The sequence below is a fragment of the Brachypodium distachyon genome, chromosome 4 (genome assembly GCF_000005505.3).
Source record: "Brachypodium distachyon strain Bd21 chromosome 4, Brachypodium_distachyon_v3.0, whole genome shotgun sequence".
NCBI lineage: Eukaryota > Viridiplantae > Streptophyta > Magnoliopsida > Poales > Poaceae > Brachypodium > Brachypodium distachyon.
This window is the reverse complement of record NC_016134.3, coordinates 5,635,855-5,654,085: the sequence shown is the minus strand read 5'-3', so window position 1 is coordinate 5,654,085 and position 18,231 is coordinate 5,635,855. Positions and strand designations below refer to the sequence as shown.

General features: G+C 45.9%; 1 protein-coding gene across 1 annotated transcript; it reads right to left on the bottom strand.

Moving 5' to 3' along the window:
• Positions 1–5,988: 5,988 nt before the first annotated feature.
• On the bottom strand, positions 5,989–6,498 carry LOC100823902 (SKP1-like protein 1). Its single transcript, XM_003575446.1, has one exon. It carries the CDS (start codon positions 6,496–6,498, stop codon positions 5,989–5,991), a length of 510 nt encoding a protein of 169 aa, XP_003575494.1.
• Positions 6,499–18,231: the final 11,733 nt, after the last annotated feature.

The window sequence follows — 18,231 nt, the reverse complement described above, 5'->3', positions numbered from 1 at the left end:
GACAATTGGACACAAAAGTTGTGGTTCTGTGGACAGATTAGCATCTACTAGTGCTCCGTGAGAAGGTTGCCTCAAAACCTGTGGTTCTGTGAAATTTACTCTAATTTTGTACACAAAGCCTTACTCAAATTCGGAATAAGAGAGAAGGGATTCGGCATGAGTTCGGGTTTGTCCCACCTCTCATCTGAACCACACGTTGTAGGTTGAATGGCTCACCATAAAAGTTTGTGAGTTTGCACTTAATAACAGTTTGCACTGGATACTTCGCAAACAAAAAGAAGGAAAGTGCGTGTGTTACATAAACCCATCCTTGTTTCATCGCACTACTCTGGGAAATTTGAAACTTTGAACTGTACCATCACCCAGAGTGTAGGATTTGGAAAGCACTCTTAATAGGGAAATAGCAAATATATCTTTGAATTGATAGGGAACATGAAGATCGTCTTGGCTCGAAACATGTCTATCTTGTATTTATAAATAGAAAATTTACATGGTTGGTAGATGGTACATATGCATTTTGATGCCAGGCGGTTAATGAAAATGTATTCACATGGTTGGTAGATGACAAGTATACATTTTAATGCCTCCACCCAACATGAATTTTAGATAAAACGAAACTAGTGCATCACGTTAAGTTCCGTTACAATCCCTAAAAGGGGCAAAAAAAAACATATGTTTTGTGCTCACCTCTAAATTGCCGATGTATCTTCAGATATGCAGGCTCGGAACAATTTTGACCATGAGAACGAAGCTCAGCTCTTGGGTGGTCAGCACACTGAGATACCGGGGAGTATGACTGTGTCATCATATTCAGCCATTTCCTTGCATTCATTCAGATTCAGTCCACATATAGGATATATTTACGTTCAATCCTAGTTTGTGCAGCAAGGTTTGCTCCTCCAGAAGATAGGGGTTTTCTAGCTATTCGCCACCGCCAGATTATTTGTTTCGCTTTCCTGAATGCCTCCCGATCCTATTTCATGACCCAATATATGTTATTATCCAAAGCAGAAGTGGTAAATAGAGATGACGCAAGTAATATGACTACGGGCACTACTGCCCAAACTGGTAAGTGCAGTTCAAACTTCTTCATAGCGTGGAGGATGAAACAATGATGGGTTTATAAATACAAAATTTCGCTGCTGGTAGATGGACCCTTTTATGTCGGGCAGTCAGACGCAATAAAATGTCTGAAGATTAATATGCATGGTGCTAGAACTAGAGTACATGAACTTGAATCATACATCATGTAGAGATGGAAAGAAGTCCTGGTGCTAGAACAAGACTCGCACCGTAGCTTAGTAATTTGATCTCCCCAACGTAGAGTGCCTTCATCAAAGGTAGATGCAGCCAAGATAATTTCATGTATGTCCAGGCTGTTATCAAAGAAGCTCAACAAAGAAGAGTCCTCTTGTTTTTCTGAAACTTGACATTGCAAAAGCATTTGAGTCGGTTAACTGGGGCTACATCCTGGAAATTCTTTGTCAGTTTAGGACTTTGGGTTTGGGCAGAGATGGAGAAATTTGATTTTCCTTGCTGTTTGCCTCTTCTTCGTCTAGAGTTTTGTTGAATGGCATCACTGGACACCTTTTTCTCATAGCAGAGAGGACTGAGACAGGGAGACCCTCTGTCCCCCATGCTGTTCATCTGCACCGATTTTAGAGAAAGCAACCGAAGCTAATGTCCTTTCAGTTCTCAACATAAGATCAGCTAGAATGAGAACCAACTTATATGCAGACGACGCTGCCCTCTTTATTAACCCGGTTAAGAGTGAAATTTCTGTGGTTCACCTACTTCTTGATGTTTTGGGGCAAATATCAGGCCTTCGAATTAATTTTGACAAGTGTGTGTGCACATCTTTGTTAGCCCGAGAGTCTTACACACGCTCTCTTTGCACGGTGGACTCACACGGGACAACACACACAGCTCGTCGGAGCAACCTGGATATCACCGAGTAGAAGCAGGGGAGCAAGAACACACACGCACTCACGAGACAGAGGTTTTCCAGCACCCTATGCTTTGGGTGTCTTCCAATTAATTTCTTCTGGAGTTAGATTGCTTCACAAGGCAACTCCCCTCTCCTTTTACAAACTGCTATCGATGCAGTAAATGGGCAGGACATGCTACACAATGCATTGTTCCTTTCACACCTATCAGCTACACATTGCTAACTTTTGTCACTCCCTCCCCATGCCTCCTCACTGCTCACACATGCAGCAAGGCCAGAGTATGGCCAAGTCCACCCGGTGCTGTGCTTACAGCCCAGGATTAACAAAGTTTATCTTACAAACACAATTAGCAATGATACATCTCAAAGACAAGATTACCATGCTATCAATATTACATGATTTTGATGCAGAGGCCAGGGATTTCTCTCCCCTTTTTCGAAAAACAAAATCTTACATGATTTTGCTGGAGTTAGGGGAAGACTCCCTGCAAGTATATTGGGCTCCCTTTGGGATTTAGGAAACCAAAGAGAATTGAAATTCAACCTTTGATTGATAAGATCGCAAGCAGGCTCAAGAATTGGAAAGGCTGCATGCTTTCTAGAGCTGGCAGACTTGTCCTCATTAACTCGGAGATCACTTCTTCAGCGACTTATTTTCTCATTTCCTTCTCTGCTAGCAAATGGGCAGTTAAGAGGGTCGACAAGTTTGGACGGAATTTCCCTGTGGAATGGAGATGAAGAGGCACATTGGCAAATGTTTGGTTAATTGGCAAACAATTTGCGCACCAAAGAAATATGGTGGCCTAGGAATAAACAATTTGAAATGCTTTAGTCGAGCGCTGCGTCTTAGATGGCCCTGGTATGAATGGATGCCGGCTGAGCGACCTTAGAAAGGCACAACCATCCCTTGCGAGCAGTCTGATATGGCTTTGTTCCGGGCATGCTCGTCGATCAAAATTGGCAATGGTGAGAAAGCAAAAATTTGGACGGATCGGTGGCTTGATGGGGAGGCACCTGGAGAATTTTCCCCCGACCTGTTCAAGCTTGCGAGAAGGAAGAACCTCTTTGTTAGTTTTGTTAGTCAGGCAATGGACAGAGGAAAATGGATGATGGGGCTGCAAAGGATAAACACTGAAGATCAAATCAAGGCTTTCGTCCAATTATGGGACATATTACAGGCTATTCATCTCTCAAATATGCCGGATACTATCACATGGACTAAATTGAAGGACGTGACTTGCTCCGCCAAGTCTGCCTACGAGGCCCAGTTCGTAGCCAGAATTCCTCCGCCTCATCTGGAGACAGGGCAGCGCAGTTCATATTTATACATGTAAAGATCTTAAATGATGGTGTCGGGAGACGAAGTCACGAAGCAACAATGAATTTGAACTTCGCCGCGTTCGACCTAATTGTCAATGCCATGGCATGTTAGTGTGTGAGCTTCGGACCTGTAATCGACGGCGCAAGCAAGCGCTACAAAATATAATTACTGGGTTTCGCCGTTCCTGGTGGTGGCATCGTGTCCGGCAGCGTGGATTGGGTAAATTTGCTTCTATCGCCCGCCGAAAATCAGAAAATCCCCCAAAATGCTAGGGTTCCTAGAGAAAGAAAGGAGGATGTGGTTCAGATCTCAATCGATAAGGGGAAATACAAGCAAAGGGCTGGCGGAATTTACTGACCTATGGCGCCACCAAGAAGGAAAGCTCCGACGCCTCTAGCCGACGCCGGAGAAGAAGAGTGTGGCCACGGCGGGGGGTCAAGCTAGAAGGGGGCGGCAAAACCTGGAGTTGGACCCACCCGGTGACTTAACAAATCCAGTGGTCTTAATCTAACCACAACGGTTCGGACCGTTAAACTACACTGTCTTAAGCCGCCAAAATGGATTCTGACTTCTAGGTCCATAAAGTGGCCGGAGACCATTGGCAACAAAAATTATAGTGCCCAGGATCCATTGCATACGAACCGAGTTTGCTCAGGCGACTCACCTTGAAATGTGTGGCTGAGGAGCGATTGGCCCGTAATCGAAGAGGATGGATGGACGACATGTAATTTTTTAGATGAACTGGAGGACATGTAGTATTTGTCTTCCATTATCTTGTTGTGCTCCAAGTGGTACTTAAATCACATAGAATATCTTTGGAATAGCGTTTTTCCTAATTCCAATACTAATTAAAGTGGTACCAGCAGCCTAATCTTCTGAAAATCGTACTGCCAGCTGATCGCTTTTTTGAAGACGACCGGCTTGGCCATGAAAGTTTCATGCATTACGATAGAAAACTTGGGAGATATAATTCGAAGATGAAATACATATGAAGTTAGAAAGTATAGGCACATATGATCCACCCATGCATCTTTGAGATGGGAATATAGATTTGCGTCTTGTTGACTAGGCGTGGCACAATAACTAAATATAAAGGCTAGCTCAGAGGTTAAAATTATGACAAGCTAATCAAACCATCGACAAATTGATAATTTTATTATGGAAATAAACATTATCTTTTCTAACAAAGCATAACTTTACTGTACGAAAAGACAATGCATTGTACAATGGAATTCTAGAAAACATTTTATAGCTAGCTGGCTGGCTGCAAATAACTCCATAATACAATATAGACCATGATATAATTAAATAGATGAAATTATCCTTGATGCTATGAAAAGAAAGAAAGTACAACTTTTATCTGTGTACATGAAGTTATATTCTTCATGCCTTAGCCTGATACCGAACATCATGGAATTTAGTATGGTTTAGCATCGCATGGGGAAATTAACTATGTATTGACTTGTAGACATGATTTATCAGAAACAACCAATACAGTCCCATCTTCTTCCCAGTGACCAAATAATCCGCACGGCTGTCAGTATTACCTGAACACATTTGAAATTTTTAATATCAATTAACATGATGTAGCTGCTAGTTACGCATGTATTGAAAAATGAATATCTAGTCAATCCTAACATACTTAGATAACACTCTCTAGTATGTCAATGGGTATAGGAAACGTTTTGTGCAGCAAAACTATGTATGAATACACAACATTATTAATTAATTAATTGCACAAAATATGTATGTGTAAACATATTATATATCTATGAGTGCACTATACACATGATCCCCATCGATCAAACTTAGCATAAACATGCTTTGTTTCCTTGATCAAATTAATCAATACGCCCCAAAATTACCGGGCATATTTGAGACTAAAAGGGTACAAATATGTATAAACGGGCTTAAGTGTAGGTCTCTATGGGATTCACGCACGGTCAATCTTAAGAATTGACTCATAGTGAATGGTAGCTTCACACAATCTCTAAGGCTTGTTTATTTTGCTAGCATGCAGTATATTATAAATATCTTTCTGCAAAAAAAGTATATTATAAATATCAAAGATACCACAATAAACATACTGCACTGCCACACTGATATAGAAAAGTAAAAGAAATTTATATTTGTATGTATCTCTAGAAGGTGTCTAATTTTAGTTTCAGATCATATATCAAATTACTGCGTGAATTAATTAATTCATATATAAGCGGACACATGATATCTAAGTGCTTTAGTATAAGGAACTAACTAGATCATCTTTTCCATGATTGAACATTTCATATAGATGAAGTTCCCAAGACTAACTCATCCATGCATCCCACAGAATAAAAACTTGATAAAAGTTGAGAAATTACAATCCAATCAAGATTAAATGTCTTTTCAGAATACATTGGTTGTGCCGAAATGATGAATTAATTCATATTTAAGCGGACACATGATATCTAAGTGCTTTAGTATAAACAACTAACTAGATCATCTTTTCCATGATTGAACATTTCATATAGATGAAGTTCCCAAGACTAACTCATCCATGCATCCCACAGAATATAAAAACTTGATAAAACTTGAGAAATTATAATCCAATCAAGATTAAATGTCTTTTCAGAATACATAGGTTGGGCATAAATTAATGATGAATTGAAGAAAAAAAAGTAGCAAAATTAAGGGGATGAGTAGAGAGTAGCGGGGATGGGTGTATTCACCAGCCGTCATGTCATATATCTATCCAGGAGTTGTCCGTGCGGATCTCGTCTCGCTGGTCGGGCGTGAGGTCATCTTGGATGCCCAAGAGGGCGCGGATCTCTTGGGGCGTCTTCCCCTTGATCATGTGGGCGACCCTCTTGCAGACGAGGTCGATGAGCCCGTCGGCCTGGATGGAGATCGCCGCGGAGAGCAGGTCGTACAGCAGCGCCTGGTCGACGTCGTCGTCTCCGAGGAACCTTTCTTCCCACTCTCTCATCCTCTGCGCCGCCGCCGCGTCGTCGTCGCCAGCCGCCGCGGCCATGTGGTTGCAGAAGTTGACGAGCATGGAGACCGGCCTGGGGTCGACGTCCAGGAGCTTGATCGTCAGGGTGTTGTCGCCTCTATATTCGATGTAGTCGAGCGCTTCCTTGCAGGTCCTTGAGGACACCGACGCCACGGCCTCCGGCATCTTGAAGTGCCTGCCGCCCTTGCTGATGAGCGTGACCATCCTGGTCCTGCTGCCGGATGGCGCCGCCGCCATGACTAGCTTTCGAAATGGCGTCTGTGTCTGTGTTTTTGCGGCGGTGGGAAAGACAGGATCGATCGAGGTTGTGGCGCTGTTTGAATATATATATATATAAGGTAGGTAGAGCCGCGTCCGATGAGTTGCGCCAAGCCCTAACGTTGTTCGCTGCTGGGCCGGGCCGGCCCGTTTTTTCGGACGACTTTTTCCTGGGCCGATGCGAAACGGCCGTGTGAAATAAACTCAAAACCGACCGCTCCAAGCAACAACCGATTTCACTTCTGAATTAGGAAGAAGCTGCTCCAAGCAACAACCGATCCAAGAACCAAGAAGCAACGATCAAACCCGCCGCCGGCCTGCTCCAGAGCCTCCTGCACGTACGCAACCGCCTGGACACGGCCCGCACGGTGCGCGTGGAATCCAGGAACCGCAGCCATCTCCATGATTGTTTCATGTTCCATCTGGAACAGCATGTGTGGGGTGTTCGGGTACTTGGCAATACTACTGCAAGCCGGGACTTGTACACGAGAATCAAGGAGGAAACATCCAAACTACATTTATTTTTATGGAATCTTCAGGCTACTGCTTATTGTTGCAGGAATTTGAAGTTGCAGGGACATTATACCGCTGCTGGAAATTGCGGTACCTCTCCGCCTTGTATAACATACTGACGAGCCCGCTGCTCCTGTTGAGTCAATCAACTCGCCTAGATGAGGAAGTGGAAATTGTCGTGGTGAAAATATTATGCGGATAATTAAGCTTAATATGGAAAAGGATTTCGGAGACATGTATATTATTGAGCATCACTTATTTATGGAGGAAGAAATGAGTCACTCCATGGAAAAGGAAATTTGCTCTTCATTTAACGGTATGTGCAATATTATTCTTTGTACTAAATTTTTTGTTTACAACTATTTTGTTTAAATAGTTGGAATATGGTTTCTGCTGCTACATCATATATTGTTGGAATCTATAGTAACTTCATAGACATAAGGACAATTCCAAAAAAATAAATATATGTACACACATACTAAGGAATTGTCGATAAATCATATCTGGAATTAGAAATTATGTCATCAAACTCCCTCGAGAAGCAAGGCCATTAATATTGCTATAGGACATTATATTCACCTACAATTAGAAGGAATTTAAATTATTGTTCTCAATTGGAATCTGTTGTTTATGTACTATTTGGAAAAGGAAGAGTGGAAATATTGCTCAATTAGAACACTAGTGCATTATTGATTTAACACAATTGTCTCTCTTCTTTTATCGATGATCCATTGGAAGTTGGCAACCCATATTATTTATTTGGTGGAATAACTCCATAGGGAGGAATACTCGGAACACATGCTCAAACTTTTACTGTCAGTGTTATTTATGACTTGATCATATTTAATAAACAGAATCAAATGGCTCGTTGATTCTGGAATTATTCTAAACTTTAAGCGGGAGGCATACATTATTACTTTTTGGAGTTGTTTCATATGCTTATGCTATTTGTTTGAACACTCCCACTTTATATGGTTATCTTATAGAAGTAGCGTTGCTGGCCGCTGGTGCGAAAGAAGTGCGTGCGTCGATCGATGCCAGTTGAGGGTGTCGCTTCCGTGCCTCCTGTGAAAGACACGCGTGAACGTCCCGGAGAAAGGCAATGGACCAGCGAGCGCTTCTTCTCCTGGGCCGCTGTCGTGCCGTGGGTGGCTTGTGGTTTCGATGGAGTGTGTGCCCTGTGTTCGCATTTATATTGTCTCAGCCTGCTGATCCCTCGGTGTGTGCCTATGGGTAAGAGCGTGTGCAGTCTCTCGGAGGATGCGTGTCGACGTCCTATCTTGGGCGCGAGTCGTGTAGCTAGAGCGTGCGTCCGCAGCGAGGAAGCAAGCGCTTGAGGGACATGTATGTAAGCTGTCCGTTTTTTACTCCGTTGAGCTGGCTTGTGCCGTCCACGTCGTGCACACGCCGTCCTCTCGATGTTGTATGCTGATGTCATCGCAGGGAATTGTTGGGTCGTGCCGTGGCCCTGCGTCGTCTACCGCTGCCATGCGCATGTAGGATGGATAGCGCAGCGGATACGTGATGTCCGTTGCGTCCGCGTGTAGTGGTCGATTCCTTCGATGGAATGTACAAGATTCGGTTGTTCTTTTGTGGAATTACTTTGGAACGAGGTGCTATCTTTTGCGGTTAATGGAAACAAGATTCGGTTGTTCTTTTGTGAAAGGTTAATACTTCAATGAATCTTGAGCATTGAAGGAAGTCTTAGCTAAGGGAATTTCTTACTACACTTAAGGTTGTGGAATGTACATCGGAAGTTAGCATTGTTATATTAATAATGTGGAAGTGATGAAGTGATCAAGATCTTCAGAAGGTGAACACATTGAGGGAATATTACCACATTCATGTTATTGGTTTTGGATTATTTGTCCAGTGTGAGTACGTCATTATTGCATTGACTAAGCCAGTTAGTCAGGAATTATTCTCGAAATTATTTTCAGCGACATAAATGGGTATTTTTGCTATTTCATTAAATGTTTTGGACAAGTGGGAGATGTAGCAGTTTTATGTCGTGCAACTATTTAATCTCATTTGGAAATAGCAACCCAGCATCTTCGCACCCATCATCACGCCCCGTCGCCGATTCGAAGCTCAATGCTTGAACACAAGTACTTCTTCCGTTCCTAATTAATTGACACCGTCTGTTTTGCAAAGAAACCCCTCTAAATTTCCGAAATAAACCTGCAGTTTACATCTTCAATTAAACGTGAACTGCACGTTGATTTCGAAAAACAATAGGTTTTTTCGCAAAAGTTCCAACAGAACGTGGACAGCAAGTTTATTTCAAAAATTTACAGGTTTTTTTTTTGCAAAAAGGCCGGCGCCAATTAATTATGAACAGAGAGATAGCAAAACAAATAATGCCAATTTCTGTCGATCTTTTTCATTGTTCTGCGATTTATTCCTCTAAACTGGTCCCCATGTTCACCCTTTGGCGTCAACTCGGTGCAATCGCATTGCCATGCTTACGATGTCCGGCTGCATGTAGTCCAGCAGCATTTTTCCGAGCACAACTTCCACGCGCCCTCCTCAGCGCCCAGCGAGCAGCTGTTTCCCGTCCCGTACGCTTGGGCCAGACTCCATGGGCTTGAAGCCCATAATGCCACACCAGCTGCACGCCTTGCTTAGGCCTCGTGACCGAAGCACAACATATAAGGTGGAGCAAATCTTATCTATCAGATCAGAAATTGACTGTGGGCTGTGGAAGAACACAACATATAAGGTGGAGCAAACCTCATCTATCAGATCGGTCTTTTGGGTTGAGTTAGACTTGAGGCCTTAGTTGTTGTGGGCTCCCGTGGACGTGGGCTGTTAAGGTGCCAGCTCATGTGCTGAGTAGCTGGACCAAACAGGTGTGTGCGCTCAAACACTGTCTTCGTTTCTATATCCAGCGAGACAGGCCATCGATTGAATTGAGTAGGCCATCTAGTAGCAGCATTGTTTTTCTATCTTTTCTGCATGCTGCTACAAGGGAATTACCAAGGACGCTTGTCCTGGTAGGTGATTTGTAGCTTTTCTCTTTCTATTCTTTTTCAAAGCTTAGGCTGGTTGTTTGGAGTTACAAGAATGGGTTTGTGTTGCCGTGAGAATAACCCTCACCAGCCTGCCTCATATTTATATTCACCTCTTGGTTAGATAAGGATTACAAGAGACTTACAAGGGATAACAACAAGGTTGTTGTGTTGCCGGATAAGCTACAGTAACAACCATCCGGCAACATCTACACAAGCTAACCTAACTTAGTTAGGATCTTCATCAGTTAACATTCCCCCTCAATGTCAACCGGCGACAAGGTTGAGATTGTGCCTAAGTTGTTCCAACATCTACTTGGTGACGGGTTTGGTAAACGTGTCTGCAACCTGATCAGCCGATGAGACAAACCGGACTTCTAGAGCTCCCATGGCAACCTTCTCTCTGACAAAATGAAAATCCACTTCAATATGCTTTGTGCGAGCGTGGAAGACTGGATTGGCCGTGAGATAAGTTGCACCCAGGTTATCACACCACAGAACGGGAGCTCGAGGCTGTGGCACACGCAATTCCTTCAGGAGGGACTGTACCCATACTACTTCAGCTGTTCCATTTGCCAACGCCTTGTACTCAGTCTCAGTCGAAGAGCGGGAAACAATGGGTTGCTTCCGGGCACTCCACGAAATCAGATTGGGGCCGAAGAACATCACGAATCCTCCAGTAGATCGGCGATCATCGCCACAACCTGCCCAATCTGCGTCAGTGAAAACACTTAGCAATGTTGAGCTCGACCGCTTGATAGTCAGTCCGGTGGAGGCTGTTCCCTTGACAAAACGCAGGATGCGTTTGACGGCTTCCCAATGTACGTCAGTAGGCTGCGACAAGTATTGGCAAACCTTGTTGACAGCATAAGAGATATCTGGTCTGGTGAGAGTGAGATACTGCAAGGCACCGACTGTACTTCGGTAGCGAAAGGAATCATCTTCACCAAGCAAGCGGCCAGATTCTCGGGTAAGCTTTTCCTGAGTACACATTGGGGTAGAAATGGGCTTGCAATTCTCCATGTGGGTACGCCGAAGTAGATCAAGAGCATACTTGTGCTGAGTAAGAGTGATTCCCCCTGAATTGCGAACCACTTCGATCCCAAGGAAATAGCTCAACGCGCCAAGATCTTTGACAGGAAAAGTTGCCGACAAGTTCTGCAAGAGGGCAGTAAGTGCAGGAGATGAAGAGCTCGCAATGACAATATCGTCAACATAGACCAACATGTAGATGGTGACGCCATCTTGACAGAAGATGAAGAGCGAGGTGGCGGCAGCCGACGGTGTAAAACCCAATTGCTGCAGCCTATCACTGAGGCGAGAATACCAGGCGCGCGGCGACTGCTTCAGGCCATAGAGGGATTTGTGGAGCTTGCACACATAATCAGATTTGGCAGGATATTGGAAGCCAGGGGGCTGCTGCATATATGCTGTCTCATTCAGAATACCATGCAAGAACGCATTACTGATATCAATCTGGTGAAGATGCCAGCCACGGGAGACAGCCAGCGAGAGAACAAGCCGCACAGTGGCTGGTTTGACCACCGGGGAGAACGTGTCAGAATAGTCAATCCCATGCTGCTGCGTGAAACCCTTAGTGACGAGACGGGCCTTGAGTTTGTCCAGGGAACCATCAGCTTTATGTTTCATTTTGAACACCCATTTGCAGCTGATGATGTTCTGCCCAGGCGGCCGAGGAACAAGCGTCCAGGTATGGTTCTCTTGAAGGGCAGAGAACTTGGCCTCCATAGCAGGCCGCCAGTTGGCGTCGGCGAGGGCCACACGATGGGACATGGGCTCGGCGAAGAAGGCTCGTCGTCGAGGGTTGTAGCACACCTTTCCGTCGGTGGGCACTAGTGTCTTGGTGATGTTGTTACGCAGCCGCGTTGTGACGCCAGGTGCGACGGGGGCTGCCGCGGCAGGAGCTGGTGCAGCAGGGGCTGCCGTGGCAGGAGTGGCAGGAGCCGACGCGGCAGGGGCTGCCGCAGCAGGCGCGGCAGGAGCAGCCGCGGCAGGAGCCGGCGAGGCAGGAGCCGGCGAGGCAGGGGCTGCCGCGGCAGGATCTGCCGCGGTAGAAGCCGGTGTGTTAGGAGCTGCCGCGGCAGGCGAGTCACCTTGTCCTATACCTGTACCTGCGGTAGGAAAAGGACCACTGGGAGCAGGGTTAGCAAGGTGAGAAACATCATAATGCCTCATGTGATCATCAACAATAACCGGCTCGGTCAAAGGAAAAATAGAGGCTGGTGTAATAGGAGGAGATGATGATGATGACGAAGGAGATGAAAATGGGTAAGCTGCTTCATCAAAGATGACATCCCGAGAGATGTAGATGCGTCCACTCTGTCTATCCAAGCACTTGTACCCCTTATGCATGGAGCTATAGCCAAGAAAGGTGCATTGCTTAGACCGGAATTCCAACTTTCGGTTGTTATAGGGACAGAGATTAGGCTAGCAAGCACAACCAAAAGACCTAAGGAAGGTGTAATCAGGACGCTCATGGAACAAACGAGTGATGGGAGCCGAGTGGCCAAGAACTCGTGTAGGCATGCGATTAATTAAGTAACATGCAGCGAGGAACGCCTCATCCCAGAAACGAACCGGTAGAGAGGAGTGAGCGAGGAGAGCGATGCCCGTTTCAACTAGGTGCCGATGCTTGCATTCAGCGACCCCGTTCTGTTGAGAAGTATGCAGGCAGGAAACTCGATGAGAAATGCCTTCTCGTGTGAAGTACCGAGATAAGCGATGATACTCTCCCCCCCAACGGACTGTATAGCTTTGATTTTGGTGTCTAATTGGCGTTCGGCGAGCTTCTGGAAGTTGTAGAAAACTTGCTCTACATCGGATTTGCGCTTAAGGAGGTAGATCCATGTGAACCTACTGTAATCATCCACAGAGCTAACATAGTACTTGTACCCGCCGACAGAAGTGATGGCCGGCCCCCAAACGTCAGAATGGACAAGTTCAAGAGGCACATGCACTATGCCAGAATGTAGCTTTGGCGGACGACCTCCAGTGGCTGTTCGAGCGGGGCAAAAAAATCACGGCCACTGATGCTCCACCAGTGGCGGTGGACAGCAACAGCCACTGGTGGTCTAGCACCAGTGGCGGTGGAGATGGTGAAAACTGAATCACAGCCACTAGTGCTCCACCACTAGTGGCGGTGCAAGTCCACAGCCACTGGTGTTCGGTGGGGATTCCCCCACTTGTTACCAGTGGCTGATCCGACACCTCTAGTGGCCGTTTTTAACTGAAAACGGTAACCAGAGACCCCTTAAAATTGTAAAATTCATAACTAATTCACAACAAAAGAGAAAAATATGATTCTTTTTTTTTGTAAATTCTTCCCTTTTCATGCTTTATACTATGGAGTAATAATATAATTGATTTTAGTTAGAAAAAGTAATTCATTTATTTATTTCATATATGATGATTATCTTGGTTGTAAATCATTTTTTCTGAGAAACACCATATGATATTTTTATTCCAACATGTTAATCAATAAAAATGAAGACCTCAGCAAAAAGAATCACCTTTGTTTGATTTTTTTTATGAATTATATACGAATTTTCAAGTTTCAGTGGTCTGTAGGGGGTCACCAATGGCGGGTCGTGTCTAAAAACCCGCCACTGATGGTGGCACACCAGTGGTTGGTTTCTCAGCCCGCCACTGCTGTGGGGTTACCAGTGGCTCGTCTTGGCTTACAGACCTGCCACTAGTGATCCCAACGGAGACCACTAAAACTTGTAAAAATCATAACTTGTCGCAGGACGGGGCTTTGACACCGGGGATGCGTGAGCACCCCCTTTTAGGTTCGGCAGTAGGCTACGGGGATCGGTCCGGCAATCGCCGGCGGGACCAATGCAGAGCGTATGAACACGATGAACACGAGAATACTTTTTACCTAGGTTTGGGCCACCTTGAGGTGTAAAACCCTACGTCCTGCCAAAAAACTGGGGTTTACAGGTTGCCAGGGGGAGTCCTCGGGTGCTCTCTCTTTTCAGCTAAGTACCGCTTGCTACTTTGTGCTATTGCTAGTAGTGAACTGTGAACTGGTCCAACCCTTTGACCGTTGGCGGGGGTCCTCCTTTTATACCGAAGGGGATACCATAGGTGCCATGGTGCATGGGTGACAAATGGCAAACAAAGAGCTGGTGCAGTTCGACCTCGCTACGCTGGCTTGCATGCATGAAATGTAGCCCTGTAAGTAGGGGTCTAGGCACCTAAAAACTACACTTGGGCAGTCACTGTGCACTTGACTGGACGGGGAATCCCCTTTCTGTCGAGGCATTTAATGCGGCGTGTGCTTCACTCCTTGTCCTGACGAACCCTGTGCACAGGGAGCCTCCCGAGCGCCCACGTGGAGCCGCTGTCCTGCCCGCTCGACCCTGCCCCTGTAACGGATACTCTTTCCCGGGAACGCTCTTCCCGGCAAGTAGCCTCCCGAGAAGCGCCCGAGCGGGATTCCTCTTGTTGCCTCCAAAGGCATCCCCCGCAGCCCCGCTAGTCTTGCGGGGCTGGTGACTTGCCGGACAGCTTGTTCAGCGTTGCCAAGGGTGCGATCCTCCCGAGGAGAGAGCGAGGTGGCCCACGCGTCAGGCAGTGGTGGCACCCTGGGTGCCACTCGTGCGACATAACTAATTCAAAAAACATCCAAACGATGGGATTATTTTTGCTGAAGTCCCCATTTCTACTTATTTACACGTTGGAACAATAATATCACATGGTCTTTTCAATAAAATATGATTTTCCATTTTTTTTCAATGCAAAAAATAAAGTATTATGTGAAACAAGTCCATTTTTTATGGTTCGAAATGGCACCTATCTAATGTTCACACAACTATGACATATTTAATTGCTACTGTCCAAAGGTTTTGAGTTTTCTATCTATATTGCTATTTTTTTCCATTTAAATGAATTTCTAGCGGTTTCCCGAAAGTAATTCAAATTTGAACTACAAGTGTGTGATAGTTTGTTCCTAAAAAATTCAAAAAACCATTTTAAGGTACCCAAGTAAGAATGATGTAAGATTTGTATAGGATGTTCAAATATTCAGCAACCTTCTATGGAAAGATGTGCTGATAATTTTCATCCCATCTTGCGAAAAATCTAATAATATGAAGAAAATGTCAAAAAAAGTCCATTCTTTGGCATGGAATCCTTTTATGTGTACTAGTTCCCATGAAAAATAATAAACTTGAATTTTGACTACATTTCAAAAAACATCTTCTCAAAATGGACTATTAGGCATCAATGTTAATGAGTTTCAAGCCAGATGACCAAAGTCACGACCATATCTATGTCACCGTTCATCATATTGTATCCATTTTTTGCACAGAGGTGTATCTTGTCATGACAAACAATGTTTCCAAAAAAATTTACAACTTTATAAGTAAAATGAATGTTCTTTCCATTTTATAAATGCGTACATGTAATAATACTCAAAATGGTGCATATCCAATTTTAACACAAAGCAGACCATTATTACACACTTCTAAACCAGTTTAGTCACATAAAGTATTTATAAATTATATGAAAAATAAAAAATAAAATTGCATAAGTCACCGGTGCCTGTTTTGGGGATGACACCCGCCACTGGTGCTGTATTTGAGCCAAATGGTTGTCTGGAATCTGAAAAAATACGGATCCGAGTGCTCTCGTGTGGTTGGTGGAGGAAAACCGGCTCGGATCCATGACATGGCGCCTCTTATCTCCCTCCGATTCTCTCGCTCCTTTCTCTCTCTCTCTCTCTCTCCATATCTCAACCCTCCAGAAGGACCCGAACCCATCTCCTCTCTCCCTTCCTCATCTCGTGACTCCTCCCTCCCGATCCTCTCCCCATCTCTCCTGTTCTCCTCCTCCCCCTCTGCAGATCCACGCCGAACACGGACTCCTCCTTGCGCCCTCCTCCTTATCTCCTCTGCCGGACACGGGCTCCCCCAGCCTCACCGCCATGGAGGAGCTCCGTCATGGAGGAGGCCGCCATGGGATACGACACCTCCTGGGCGAGTCGCCGCCTCCGAGGACGAGCGCGTGAGGAGCTCGGCCTCCTCCCTCCTCCTCGCTAGCGGCCGCTGACCTCCTCCCTCCTCATCGCGTCCATGGTGCGGCCGCCGGATCCCCGGTTTCCTCCGCCACGACGGGATCCGGTTTCCCCCTCGACCACGCCGCGGGTCTGCTTTATGCTGTCCCTCGACCATGCCGCTGCCGGATCCGGTGAGCTCACTCCCTCTCTCTCCCTCTCACTCCTTCTATCTCCCTCTCTCTCCCCCTCTCACTCTCGGATCTATCATTTTCCTGCAGACTGAGGGCCGCCGCCATGGGAGGAGCTCACCGTCGCCGTGGAGACGACGAGAGCGCTGCCGCTTCTTGGGTTCGGTGCGGGCCTGCGGGCCGGCCCGATGTTTTATTTTATTTTGGCAAAACCACACTGGTGGTGGTGGCATGCGACAGCCACCGATGTTTCTTTTTTTGTTTTGGCAAAACCACACCAGTGGTGGTGGCATGCGATAGCCACTGTTGTTGGGTTGACATCGGTGGCCGTTGGTGTCACCGCCACTGGCGCAAGCTTAGTGGCGGGCTGCATGCCAGCCACTGATCCAGTTTTTCCACCGCCATTGGTAGGCTGTTGTGTAGCAGTGATGTGACATATGAGAAGAATCACGAAATGGTAATTGGTGCACTTTGGCACGTTGGCAAGCATCACAAATACTAGAACTGTTGGAAGGTGCACAAGCAAATTTATTCTCTCTAAGAACTTAATCTACGACGCTGTTGGAGGGATGACCTAATCTCATATGCCATAGATCGGATGTGATCTTGGTGCTGGACAAAGCACGACGACAGGACATGGAAGAACTTGACTTGAGGCTTGGCACCGGATAGAGACCGCCATGACTCCTATCGCGTAGCAGAACCGCCCTCGTTGCTCGGTCCTTCACGTAAAAGGAGAAAGGGTGAAGTTCAACAAAAGCGTAATTATCAAAGGCAAGTTTATTAGCAGAGAGAAGGTTCTTGTTGATACGTGGAACATGCAAAATATTGCGAAGATATAAAGGTTTGGAAGAGCCGGAAATTACTGAATGACCAACATGAGAGATGTTCAAACCTGCTCCGTTGGCGACCTGAACCTGTTCCTTGCCGCCGTAGCGCTCGTAGACAGTGAGGTGATCGAGATCACCCGTCAAGTGATCGGTGGCCCCGCTGTCCATGTACCAGTTGGTGTCGACGGAGTAGTTCCCCGTGTTGGCGGCGTTGCCGGAGCGCTCACGGTTCTCCTCCGGCTGGTAGGAGTGGTTGAAGCGCTGGCGGCAGTGAAGAGCATCGTGGCCAAACTTGGAGCAGACCTGGCAATTGAGGTTGCTCCGTCCTTTGCCGTTGCCACGGTTGCGCGACTGCTGCTGGCCACGGTTCTGGCCCCCTCCTTGACCACTGCGTCCGCCGCGGTTGGAGTCGTGCCCACAGGTGACGGAGTTGGCGGAGGAGGGATGGATGTCGGAGGCAGCGTTCTGCTGCTCCAAGCAAAGCTCGGCGCTGAGGAAGTGAGCGTAGAAGCTCCCGAGGGTCATAGCCTCGTCTTTGGTGGTGATGGATGTCACCAGCGGCTCATACTCCGATCCAAGACCGGCCAGCATGTAGCCGAGAGTCTCCTCGTCTCTCACCTCAAGAGAATCTGTTTAATCTTCTTTTTAATTACGGTAGCAAGAGTACCTTTGTCTAGGCTGAATCAAAATCTTAGAAGTACACAAGTCAGCCGTATTACTTGTTGCTTCAGCAGCATTAAACTGCAGTGGTGTCTAGTGTCTAGGATTAGAATTTTAAGCTGGCAGCTAGCAGTAATCTAACTGTACAGTTTAGTACCGAAGGCAGAAAAAATTGAGCTTGATAGTTGAGAGAAGATGAATCTGTAGGTTCAGAGACCAGATTCCGTATCTATTTTGTTGAAAACTTGTAGCTTTAGAACATGTGACAGTAATGGAGTAGTTTCTAAAAGTGATTTACCCCCAGGTTGGTGAGTTTCGGGCGCGGCGTATGAATCTTTGGTTTGATCCCTGGTCCAAGGCAAGTACATGACGAATCCCTCTTTATATGTCTGCCCATTGTGTGAAAAATTTCTACTCCTTTATTTGATATGAGGCGAGTGTGTGACATCCATTTCCTATATATGTCTGGTCGTTTGTGTTTCTTGAGG